This window comes from Sapajus apella, unplaced genomic scaffold, assembly GCF_009761245.1.
Source record: "Sapajus apella isolate SASKATOON/1434 unplaced genomic scaffold, GSC_monkey_1.0 scaffold41, whole genome shotgun sequence".
Lineage (NCBI taxonomy): Eukaryota > Metazoa > Chordata > Mammalia > Primates > Cebidae > Sapajus > Sapajus apella.
Window position 1 is genome coordinate 9,717,255 of NW_022436981.1, and position 12,789 is coordinate 9,730,043.

The following is a 12,789-nucleotide window of genomic DNA, read 5'->3' on the forward strand; positions in this document are numbered from 1 at the left end:
CAAATTGTGAACAAAATTCTTATTCTTTTACAAAACATGTTTCTATATTTATACAGAATTTCAGATCCATCATCATTCAAAAGGCCAGGCAAGGCCAACTTCCTTGTTGTTTTGCAGGTGATGATCTGAGGACCATCAGTGATGGAAATCAGTAGCAGAGTCTCTACAGTGGAGCTGTTGTCCATGAGAAATAAAATCAAATATAAATAGCACAATAATGGGCCTCATAGAGGCAGGGCTCAGTGGATGTTTGTTTCCCCATTTACCAGAGTCAACACCTAGGGATCTTCCAGTTCTCCTGAGTCATCCTATTATGGTAAAATCACCACTCCATTTCTCCCACCTAAGAAGGTCCCGCGCAGGCCTAGTGACTTTCTGCTTGGGAGGGCAAAAGACTTTTGGCCCATGTACCAACTGTTTTTTTTTTTTTTGTCTCACTTTGTCACCCAGGCTGGAGTGCAATGGCGCGATCTCCACTCACTGCAACCTCCACCTCCCAGGTTCAAGCAATTCTCTGCCTCAGCCTCCCGCGTAGCTAGGATTACAGGCACCCACCACCATGCCTAGCTAATTTTTTGTGTTTTCCAAATGGTTATTTCATCAGATTGAACATTAAATTTATCCAGTTTGCAATCCAAAATAGTTACTGGAAGTTTGTTGTTTTGTGTGTATATGTTTACTTTTATTGTCCATTTGTTTTTCTAAACTCTTTGGCACAGTTTTCTGGGGGCGTTCAGACTGCCACAATACAAGTCAGGAGAGGGCGTTTTCTTTGTGCTGCCAGTTCTGATCATTTAAATTTTGGTTTGGGTTGTGACTTTTTTGTTTTTGAAGTCTGCATTATTTGCAACAATTGTACTTTCATTTTTCCATATCCTCTAAAGCCAGTTTTCTTTTTCTCCCTCCCCCTCCCACTTCTGCATTCACAGTTGAACCACATTATTAGGAAAGGCACCTTGATGAAAAGATCAGGATAGGAGCTCTGACCGTTCCTCAGTATTTCCCTACGGTAATTTAAAAAAAAAAAAAAAACTGAAGAGCGTATTTTTAGTAGAGTTGGGGTTTCACCATCTTGGCCAGGCTGGTCTTAAACTCCTGACCTTGTGATGCATCTGCCTCAGCCTCCCAAAGTGCTGAGATCATAGGCGTGAGCCATGGCGCCCAGCCTCATGTTCTAACTTTTATATAGCCCCCCCAAGTTCTACTGAGGCTTGCTTTTGATTCTTCATGTTTCTACCAAATAAGTAATCTATCATTATCACTTCTAATCCTTGTTCTTTGTGCATTGTGTGTATTCTTGAAGATTTACAAACACTACTCTAATTGCACCTGAAAGTTCTTTCTACATTTGTTGGGACCACTAAAATCCTCCACAGTATATGACATCACCATTAAGTTTAACTCTGAAGGACCAGGGCTACCATGTGTTTTGACCTATAAAACTCTAGAGAGAAGAGGACTGACCCAGGAATCAAATACCCAGGTTCACAACTGGACCTGTCATCAGCTATTTGTATGACCTCTCAGCAAGCCTCAGTATAGTTGGCTGAATGGTGAACCCCCTGAAAGATGGCATAATGACCTAATCCCCAGAAAATATGAATGTTAAAAGAATAAACTTCATATGGCAAAAGATGTGGCTATGGTCTTAAGAGGAGAAATCTGTCCTAGATTATCCCAGGTGGACCCGAAATACTGTTATATAATAGGTACCCTTTTAAGAAAGAGGCAGAGAACATTTTGAGGCAGAAGAGGAAGAAGCAACTTAATCACAGAGGCAGCAGTTGGAGTGATATGGCCACCGTCAAGACATGCCAGCCACCACCAGAAGCCAGAAGAGGCAGGAGCAAATCCTTCCACAGGAGTGTGGCCCTACCGACAACTTGATTTTGGACTTCCGGCCCCCAGAACTGAAAGAGAATCAATTTTTGCTGTTTGAAGTCACCAAGTTTGTGGTAACTCCTTACAATAGTCCCAGGAAGCTGACCCACTCATATGTGTACATCTAGACATCTTCCACATCTCCAAAAGGTAAAGATTGGGTAGTATTAATAGTAAGTCCCTTTCCAAATCTTTCATTTTAAGAATGTGACTTTCAGACTCTGGAAAATAAACACAATACTTTTAATACTATCACCTGCCTGACCACCTTGCAGGATATTCCTCTGGGAATGCCCTGAAATATGTGAGAAGTGTTGCACCCCCAATCGCCCCCTTACCAGAAATCACTGTATTAGGAAGCTGGATGCGAAAGTGTCCTCCTAGAGGTGGACTCGTCCGCTGTCGTCTCTGGGTCGTCACCAGGACCAGTCCAGATCCCTGTTCTGTTCCTTCAGTGGGCACAGAGCTGTTGCACATCAGAAACAAAGCATTAACATCTGGGTTGGGGTGTGCACCTAGGAGGACCTTGTCTGAAGGGTGTCCTGTCGTGCTTAGGCTGGAGCCTTCCAGAAAGAGCTAAAGGACCTGAGGAAATTCAGAAAGGGAGTTTTCAGGACCACTCGACGTGAGAATTATTTCAGAGTCACTTAATTCACCTCTATCATTTCAGAGTCAAAAATGTTGGCATTTAGAGCCTGCCAATATAGTGGGCTTCCTTTCTGCCACTGGAGATATTTCACCCCTTCATTTTCAATGGATGGTTTTACTGCTTTTCCTGCCCAGAGAACCATAAAACAAACATTTAGTCAAGGAAAGTGGAGTACTTCAAACTTCCTGCACCTGCCTTTAATACGCCATTGCAGCATGCTGTAGACATAAGAACTCATTTTGGAACACAGTAGAAAAAGATGAGGGAAAGAAACCCATACAGTTATGTATCACTTGATGGTGAGGATACATTTTAAGAAATGCATCCTTAGCCAATCTCATCATTGTGCATTCACCATAGAGCTTACTTACACAAACCTAGATGGTACAGCCTACCACGCACCTAGGCTGTATGGTATAGACTGTTGGTCCTAGGCTACAAGCCTGCACAGCCTGTAGCTGTACTGAATACTCCAGGCAATTGTAACACAATGGTACGTATTCATGTATCAAAATATATCTAAACACAGAAAAGGTACAGTAAAAATATGGTAGTATAATCTTATAGGACCACCATCATATATTTGGTCCATCATTGAAAGAAACATTGTTATGTGGTGCATGACTGTATATCTAGATATATATGTATATACACATATGTACAGTGTGCATATGTATATATATATCTACACACCTATACATATACATACATCAAAAGCAGAGCACTCAATTATTCTCATTCCATTGAGATTTAGGTGAAAAATTAAAAGAACAAATGAGAGTATACATGTGCTCCAGAAGCTTAGAAGGAGCCTAATCTTTAGTTACTGCTTTGTAAACTGTGGCTAGAAACAATGCTTATGGGGCTCTAGTGCCATCTGGTGGTAAGTTCTTAGAAATAGCTATTTTTCTTTTCTAGATATTTTACCTCAAAGGATTTCAATAAGATTAATACATGAGGAATGCAATGAGGGGAACAAAAAAAAAAAAAGAAAAAAGGACAGTGGTGATGTGAACCTCTGAATAACACAAAATGCCACTATTTTTAAACTAACTGACTCGGAATTCGTTCTCCAAGTGTAGTCCCCAGGCTAGCAGAATCAGCATCAACAAGGAACTTATTAAAAATACAAATTCTCAGGTTTTCCCCAAAACCCACTGAATTTGAAACTCTGACAGTAGGCCCAGTAATTTTAACAAGGCTTACGGGTGAACCTGGTGCTGCATTCTCAAGATTGAGAACATTTCTTTAAGCAACAAAACAGGTAGCTTTTCCTGATAAAAAGTCTCCCCTGTGTCCCCCAAGCCCAACACGCAATCCTAAGAAGGGACAGTATACAAAAACCACTCCTTACCGTGCAGTGATGAGCGGGAGCTCCGTGCCACACCCCGCCAGCCAGGAGGTGACACTGTAGACCGGAGGGGATCCCGCCACAGAGACTGATTCCACCAGATTCCCCCCTGGGCGAGCCGTTCCAGAATCAGCTTGAGAAACTAAAGACCAGTGATCCAATTACTATCAAGTGACTCAAGATGGGAGACTTGCTGTGTGGAAAATCCCAATTGGAGATGTGAGAGACTCAGATCTCAGCACACACCTAAAGCATAGATTTTTACTTATCCTGCCTCCTCTCCATGTAAAGAACACACAGAGAAGAGGCAGGAGGATCCGCCATTCAGTTTAGTACAAAAAGGAAAGTGCAAGATCCTGATTTAAGGAGATGAAGGCTGATTCCACAGAAAAGTCCAATAAGCCCCCAGCCCGTGCTCCCTACGCTCTTGGAGGTACTCCTACGCAGTTAATCTATTGCAGTGTACCTGCCACCTTTTCCTCCTTTCCTTCTAGCAACTCGAAAGATGTTCAGCTGATCCTCTTAGGAGCACTAAACTCAGAGGCACACATGGAAGTCCTTGGGTGTTTATCCATCCACAGTGTGGGGCCAGCACGTGTGCAGAAAGAGTGCACACTTTAAGAGAGACCACTGGTCAAATCCTGATTTTTTCACTTCTGTTGGATACCCACTCAGCTAATCCACATATGCTCCGTAAGACTCAGTTTTCTTATTTGTAAAGTAGGGATTATGACATGCTTGATTGATAGCAATCTGCAAGGCAAGGAGAGTTTAGTGAGACTTAAGATTTAAGGACGGGTGCTGTGGCTCACACCTGTAATCCCAGCACTTTGGGAGGCTGAGGTGGGTGGATCACGAGGTCAAGAGATTGAGCCCATTCTGGACAAAATGGTGAAACCCCGTCTTTACTAAAAATACAAAAATTACCTGGGTATGGTGGTGCGTACCTGTAATGCCAGCTACTTGGGAGGCTGAGGCAGGAGAATTACTTGGACCCAGGAGGTGGAGGTTGCAGTGAGCCGAGATTGCACCACTGCATACCAGCCTGAGGACAGAGTGAGACTCCGTCTCAAATAAAAAATCTTCTTCACATGCTTAATGCTTAGCACCTGCTAGGCATAGAGCTGGTGGTCAACAAATGATTATTTGCTCAGCTGGGTAGAGTCACTGAAGGTTCAGTTCGAGGGTCAGTGGTCACTAGATTCCGATCTCCTCCACACCCCTGCTGTGTGAGCTAGGGCAAAATATTCAACTCCTTTTAGCCTTGCTGTCCTCATCCACAGGTGGAGATAATAGGACAAACTCGTGGGCTTCTGAGAACTAAATGAGAAATAAATGGAAGCTACCACTGTCCCGTGGTAGGGGAGATAAAAAGAAGTTTCACAGAGGACATTAGGTGGGGGGATATCATCAAATATAAAATTGAGATCAGATAAGTGATATACAATTAACTATGAATATTGAGCCCAATTGTGTAGTTTATGTTGCCATTAAATAATCCTGAAAACAAAGCCATTGCCAGCAGGGTTAATGTGACAAAGTGGGAGGCAGACCGTTTCACGGAAGCCAACCCAGCTTCTCTCTCGTCTCCACCCTCTCCCTTCCTGCTCCCACCTCACCTCATCCCTGGATGATTCCAGATACACAGAGAATTTGGTGGCAAAGAGGTGGGCGCAGTGAGAAAAGGTTCTGAATCCTTGGCTTCAAGTGTTTGGAGAGGCAGAATGGCATTCAAGGGAGAAAAAGGAAAAACTGAACAGCACCTACTATCCAGTCCTGGGTTTTCCAACCAGCGGGCTCCAGTGTGTGAAATATTGATTCTCTCAGCCTTCTGGAAATTGAGGCAACACTTGGGGTCAACAAAGACCCCCAGCCAGTTGTCTTGGGCACTAAAAAATTCAGGCAGTCACCCCAGCATGTCACATGAATAGTGTCATTTTCTAAGTGTGCCAGAGCATGAACAGGTTTGGAACAATAAGCAATGACCCAGATGTCCCCAAAACACTTAAACTACGGAAACAGAGGAGAGATGGGATTTTGATGAGAATCGAAGATGATATAATTTCGAGGCTGATAAAGAGCCCCTTGCCACCCATCCCCAAGTTCCCCTGCCTTCAGTACTGCCATGTGTAGGCAAAACCGAAAAGTTGTACATTTTCTAAATCAAAATGTAAATGAAGGTATCATCCTTTTCTTCTTGGAAAGGGAAAGAGACTATAAAAAGTAGGCTAGCTGACCACAAGGATTTCACAGAGAAGGAAACATGAGCAAAAGTTGGAAGTCTGAAGACACTGAGGGCAAGCTGCACCATTCTGGGTTGGCTGTGGGTGCACATCACACACGGCCACCTCAGCAGGGCCTCGGAGGAGGACTTCATCCTTGACTAGCGGGCAAGAGCCAGGTGAGACGACTGTGCCCAAGAGAGGTCAAGGGAGACTTCGGGAAGAAAGAGTCAGGCGCTATCTCTAAATAATGAGTGGAAAGAGTCTGGGGAGGCAGAAAGGACAAGACCTTCTCTCTCAAGAAGATGATTACCTTCCAACTCTCACTGCATCTATCTTGAAGGTTGTACATCAGACTGTTAGCCCATTTACAGGGACAGACACTGCTGTGTTCCTTCCAGTGGCTGGTATGACGTATTAACTCATGGACAGGTGGAAAAATCCTGCTATCTAATGATAATAATAATGATAACAATAATTGCTTATATTTATTGGCCACCTCTACGGACAGGACCGGTAAGGAGTGCTTTATATTAAACCTTGGTTAATCGTCACAGTAATCTAATGAAGTAGGGTCCTTATTATACCCATTTTACAGATGAAGAAACCAAGTGTCCCCAGCAAGAAAGGGAAAACTGTGGTAAGAGTATAGACACCAGAAGCAAGAGCAGATAGTGGGGAAAATCGGGAAGAAGAGGGACTAGCTAGAGAGACATAAAACCAAGTGCACCTCAGCCCCCTCTGTTTTCTAGAGGCAAGGCAGGCAAAATGGAGAATCACCTGCTTCCTCCTCATTAAAAAACAGTAACCCCTAGCAGGAAGGTTTGAGGTAGGCATTTGACAGGCTTGTAGAGGAGAGAGAATTTGATGATTACCTGTTAAGTTTGTGTCTGCAATAATAATTTCATCCACATAGAACAGGCCTGTCTCCTGAGCCAGTGGGAGAAGGTCAATCTGATGAACCAGCACTGGGGAGTTTGCCAGAGGGAGCTGGAGATCCCCGGAGCAACGCACACACGTCTCCCAGAGGTCAGTGCAGCGGAACTGCCAGCTGAAAAGCAGCGTGGAGAACTGGGCTCTCAGCAAGTGCCTGCAGTCCTCTCCCATTAGAGCTCATTTTCCCAAACCTGGGGCAGGGGCCTCAGGGCTATGCAGCCAGGAGAGAGACCCCATGAACCCCTGAACCCAAGCAGTCCTGGGTGCCATAGGTACAAACACTCCACCCAAGATGGGCTCAGCTCAGCCTTGGATATAACACCAGGAGTTACCTTTTAAGTCAATCATTCATCCGTGACACGCACTGTCAGCAGCATTTTCAAATTACAGTTTAATTATGCATCGTAAGCAAATTATAATGTTAGGCTGTAACCACAGAGAAGATTGATACTTCTGGACGTTACCAAATTCATTCATGAGAATTATGTGGGAAGCACTGAATCAAGGGATCAAGATGGCTAAATTTTATTCCAGAGTCACTAGCTGAATGAATTTTGATGAATCACAAATTCTCAGGGCCCCAAATTCCCTCTGTCTGTCATGTCAAAGAATGCTCTCTAAGGTTTCCCCCAACTGTGCTGTTTTACGATTCTATTCCTACTAGAAATGTCAGACTCCCTGTTAGAAATAGTATATACTTAACAATTAACTGCTCTGGAGTCTAACTTTTTGGTCAAATAAAATATATTCAAATCCTCAAATTAGTATACAAGGCCCAAATATAAGACCATGAGTGCCTCACTGTCCCCAAGAGAGTTAATCCTCCCAGCTGACCAAATTTCCACCATGGCTCCCCACCGATTAGCTACCTCTTGGGGCTGGTCCTCATGAGACTCCAGTCACAGGTGGTGTTCTTCACCATGTTTTGAAAGCCGATTGTGAAGGACACAGTCATCTTCAGGATCTTGTTTGTGTGGCCTTTGTATGCAAGACACAGCTATGGACACCAAATAAGTCCTTCAGTTCTATTAGTGCAAGAAGCCGTCATTCAAACAATATGTAGTGAGGAGCCCACATCCCTAGAACCCTGCCGTAGACTATGAGGGAGTCAGCCCAGTTCCTGCCCTCCAGAGCTACCAGTATAGCCAGAGAGACAAATAAATAGTTACTTACCTAGCTAAATAAAGCTGGGGAAAATACAATAAATACTTTTTCTGGGGCCAAAAACATGTTATTAAACAGAGTTTTTAAATGCCTATCACTGTGCTTGGCAGTGAGGATTTTAGAGTACCCACTTAAGAAAACCCCTGTTCTAACCCAATTACCTGTGCAACCTCAAGCAAGTAACTGAACATCTCTGAGCCTCGGTTTCTCAACTCTAACTCCCCAGCATCCTTGGCTTCTAACTCAGTTAGGGACAAAGCTGTTGGCACAAAAAACTTTAAAGCAGGAGTGTTCAACCTCAGCGCTATCAATATCAGGGGCTGGGTAATTATTTATTGTCGGGGCTGTTCTGTGCATTACAGGGTCCTCATCAGCTCCCCTGGACTCCACCCACCAATGCCAATAGCACTTCCCCAGCTGCGACAACCAAAACTGTCTCCATACATTGCCAACTCTTCCCTGGGGGGCAAAATCACCTCCATTGGGTGCCCCTGCAGAAGAGATGAGGCTGAAGAAGGGAGGACTCAAGCCTGAACCATTTAGCCCCAAATCCCATAGCAGCCCGACTAGGAAAGGACTAGAAACTACTGCCATGAGCTCTACCACTGCAGCAAAACTCACTCCGGTTCCCAAAGGGCAAGTGAGTTGCACTTCTTTTACAAGAGTGGTGGAGCCATCAGATCAAAGAATGTAAGAGGTGTTTGAGAAAGGCATCAGTCAATTCAATCCATCAATAATAACAACAACTAGAGTAACAATAATTAGCCTTCACTGGGTCCTAACTGTGCATGCACTTTACTAGATTCTCTCATTTAATCTATACCACAGTCCTGAGAGCTAAACCACATTACTATCCATTTTACAGATGAGTAAATGAAGGCATACTGTACGTAAGACAGACATGGAAGGCACATGGGTGTGGATTCAGGACCAGATCGTCCAATGACACAGTCTGTACTCTTGGAGATCAGAGAAAATATTGCAGCAAATAAACACTTCCATAGGTCTCACAGTTAACACAAAGGCATTTCCAGGTAATAACACACAAGTGGGGACCAGTGGTGTCTGTTTATACCTGAAATAGCAGTCGAGAGACCTAGAACCTCAGCCTGAAACAACTTGGGTAGATCACAGCAATCACCCCTTTGTGTTTCTGTGTTTTCAGTCTCAAATCCAGAGAGCAATACCAATCCCTACCCCCCTGACCCAGAACCACAAGGGCTGCTACTCACCTGTGTATACTGATCCAGCCGATAGCCCTTCTGGGCAGCCGAGGGAGTTAGGACAATGTGTCGAGGCTGACGGAGGCTGAACCTGCCGCAGAAGGGCTCCGTCCCACTGGTGAGGTCCCCATCAGAGCTGGAAACTTCTGGGCCTGGATGCGGTTCAGATAAAATAGAAAGGCAGGCATAGATGTTAAACAAGATAGAGCTTCCTGACACGTGTGCATGATTTTAGAATATCTCACTTAAGAAAACCCCTGTTCTAACCTAATTACCCATGCAGCCTCGAGCAAGTAACTCAACCTCTCTGAGCCTCAGTTCTTCAATTCTAACTCCCCAGCATCCTTGGTTTCTAATTCAGGGGCAAAGTTGTTGGCACAAGAAGAATTTAGAGCAGGAGTTTTCAACCTCAGCACTATCAATATTTTAGGGGCTGGATAATTCTTTGTTGTAGGAGCTGTCCTGTTCACCATGATATGGGACCCTCAGCTCTGGGAGAGCTGGGCACAGCATGAGTGGTCAGCACCTCTGGTTTGAAGGCTCCAGCTGTAAGAAACTCATTCTGTGTTCCCCGAAGCCTTGAAAATCCTTTAGCATTTTTTCTGTGTACCAGGACTTGAAGAACTATTGAGAAGCAAAAAGACAAGGAATATCAAGATGTTCCAACATCTTGATATTCAAAAATAACTAGAATTTAGTTCAACTTAGCTTTAAAAACATACCCTCACATTTTAAGAACTTCTTAAGACAATTTCTTAAGTAGTAATCCCTTTAGTGTAATCTGAAGATTAAGATGGTTTTGTCTGTGTTTGCATGTTTCTCACCTATGTCTTCGTCTTTGACCTTTTTCCACTGTGTGGTATGTATGGTATGGCTAGTATGGGAGAGTGCTGCATTCTACCTCACAGCTCAGAAGGAATGCCTTTTTTTTTTTTTTTTTTTTTTGAGACAGAGTCTCATTCCGTCACCATGCTGAAGTACAGTGGTGCGATCTTGGCTCACTGCAACCTCTACCTCTTGAGTTCAAGCTATTCTCCAGCCTCAGCCTCCCAAGCAGCTGAGACTACAGATGCGTGTCACCTGGCTAATTTTTTGTATTTTTAGTAGAGATGGGGTTTCAGCATGTTAGCCAGGCTGGTCTCAAACTCCCAATCTCATGATCTGCCCACCTCAGCTTCCCAAAATGCTAGGATTACAGGCATGAGCCACCGCAAATGGCCGCCTTTCCTTTCTATTGACAGCCACACCACAAGCATCACCCTCCCACACACAGTGCCAGTCCCTCAGCCACTCAGTATCCAAATCCAGATTTCATATTTTTGTTTGACTCTGTTAGCATCTTGGAGAGGAAATGGGGATTGTTCTCATTTTATAGAAAGAAAGAAGACAATGACAACAAAGACAATCAATGTGTCAAACCAGGGACAGCACCTCGTTCAAATCCAAGTCGGAGAAGGATGTTAGCTGAAACGGGTTCCAGTTTGCATTTGACTGCAAGTAACTCCTCAATTGTTGTTTGAATCTATTACAAAGAAAAAAATACCAGGAATTTATATCATGAGCATAAAGACCACCCTCAGTTCTCCCACCCCCATCCCTCATTTTTTGAAGAAGTCTCCCACCAGATGAGCTGTGGCATTTGCAGGGATTGGCTGACTAGAGACATTGTCCCAAGTAAGGAAGAAGCTTCCTCTGCCTGACACATTCAGCACCTAAAAAAGTCAAGAGAGACAAGACTAAATGATGGTGCTAATTAAGCCAGAGGGAGAATCTAAGAACACCGGACATACCTCCTCAGCTTGCTATTTCCTTTTTGTTATAATTTTAACTTTTCAATGCTCTACCATTCAGAAATCTCTGAAGAGCACAGCATCATCACCTAATGTGAAATTTTGTTGGAATAATCTTATATTCTCTCAAATCCAGAGAGCAATACCAATCCCTACCCACCTGACCCAGAAGCACAAAGGCTGCTACTCACATGTGTATACTGATATTATTTTGTTGGAATAATCTTATAGGTGTCAATCTTCCCTATTTGTCTGTGCCCTTTGATTGAAAGTATGAGATGTAATGGTTGCCATTGAATGCTGCACTTTCAGCCCCTCTCACCAATTGCTTTCTCCCAAGGGTAGACCAGCAAGCAGAGGCAACCCCATGGCATGCCCCCTCTCTTGGAGGCTTATCCAGTCTCTGCTTTGCTTCCAACACATTCCCTGTTGCGCACATTCTACTTTTGCTATGGAGTAAGTTCTATGCAGCTTTTAATTTCTTAAATCACTTGTTACTTTCTACTTTGTTCTATGGTTGTATACATGTTTTACTATTAGACTGTAAGCTTTAGAGGGCAGAGTCCATACTGATTTGTCTTTGTACACCAAAAAGTGAACAAAAACTATAGTACATAAAAACTGTTCAACAAAAATATGGGGCACAACTGAGAGACCTAAAGGACATGACCTTTTCAAAGCGAACTTCAAAAACACAGCCTGTAGGGAAATAGGACCTGAATCAGTCAAAAAATTATGGAATTTCTTGTGTATATGGTTCACATGCATGCATACACATGTGTTGGGCGTGTGTTAGAGGAACTTGTCTTTACTCTGGGAAATAGTTTCTAAAAGAAGACTTACTTGGAACTTAAATTCCTAAAACCAACTCAATGAGTAAGATAATCTCAGTAGTAAGACCTTACATTTTTGTAGACATCTTCACAATGCTGTTGGATACCCCATTTCTTTGACAGCAAGGTTATAATGACACCTCAGGTCCCCAGACTCCCAGTCAGTGCTCCTGCTAGGCAGGGCTTTATTCCTTCCAGAGTTCAACTCCAAGGGACTGGGAAAAAACACAGACCTGTACTTCTGGAAGCCTCTGGGCTCGGGCTCGGATCTGGTGCTTCTCCCGGAGGTAAGTGGTGACCACATCAGGATTCAGCCAGGTGTTGTGAATCTGGACACCAATCCTCATCCCTGTGCTTGGGGCTAACCCATGATGCTCTGCTTCCAGGTAGTACTTGGCTCCACCCAACAGCTCCAACTTGGGAGTCTTCTGCTGCCAGGTCCCTTCCTCCCTATTCTGTTCCCAGGAGTCAAACCAGTCAGTAGTGCCAACGCTGATGGAGGCCACTTTCACCTGTGCCCAAAAAAGCATATCATGATCAACGTTATGAAGCTTCCAGGCATCTCTTTCTCAAACACTAAGTGTCTGAAGTGCTACAAACAAGAGGGTTTTGAACTGATCTGCCTTTCAATGTATTAACCCAGTTACCTGGGCCCTGTGGTTGTTTATACTTCTCCAGCATGCGCTCGCGCTCTCTCTCTCTCTCTCTCTCTCTCTCTCTCTTTCAATTGAGAGTACTCA

At 43.9% G+C, this 12,789-nt stretch overlaps 1 protein-coding gene across 4 annotated transcripts in view; it reads right to left on the minus strand.

Moving 5' to 3' along the window:
• Positions 1 to 12,789, minus strand: part of PKHD1 (PKHD1 ciliary IPT domain containing fibrocystin/polyductin) — a 496,842-nt gene that overhangs the window by 457,391 nt on the left and 26,662 nt on the right. For 3 of the 4 annotated variants that reach the window (XM_032299664.1, XM_032299662.1, XM_032299665.1), the window contains 8 exons: positions 12,283 to 12,561; positions 11,049 to 11,138; positions 10,846 to 10,948; positions 9,436 to 9,578; positions 7,909 to 8,036; positions 6,979 to 7,154; positions 3,885 to 4,023; positions 2,220 to 2,347 (listed from right to left, as the gene is read on the minus strand). In XM_032299664.1, the coding sequence (XP_032155555.1) occupies positions 2,220 to 2,347; positions 3,885 to 4,023; positions 6,979 to 7,154; positions 7,909 to 8,036; positions 9,436 to 9,578; positions 10,846 to 10,948; positions 11,049 to 11,138; positions 12,283 to 12,561 (1,186 nt within the window). The remainder of the gene's footprint in view (positions 1 to 2,219; positions 2,348 to 3,884; positions 4,024 to 6,978; positions 7,155 to 7,908; positions 8,037 to 9,435; positions 9,579 to 10,845; positions 10,949 to 11,048; positions 11,139 to 12,282; positions 12,562 to 12,789) is intronic. The other variant, XM_032299663.1, reaches the window with a different exon arrangement.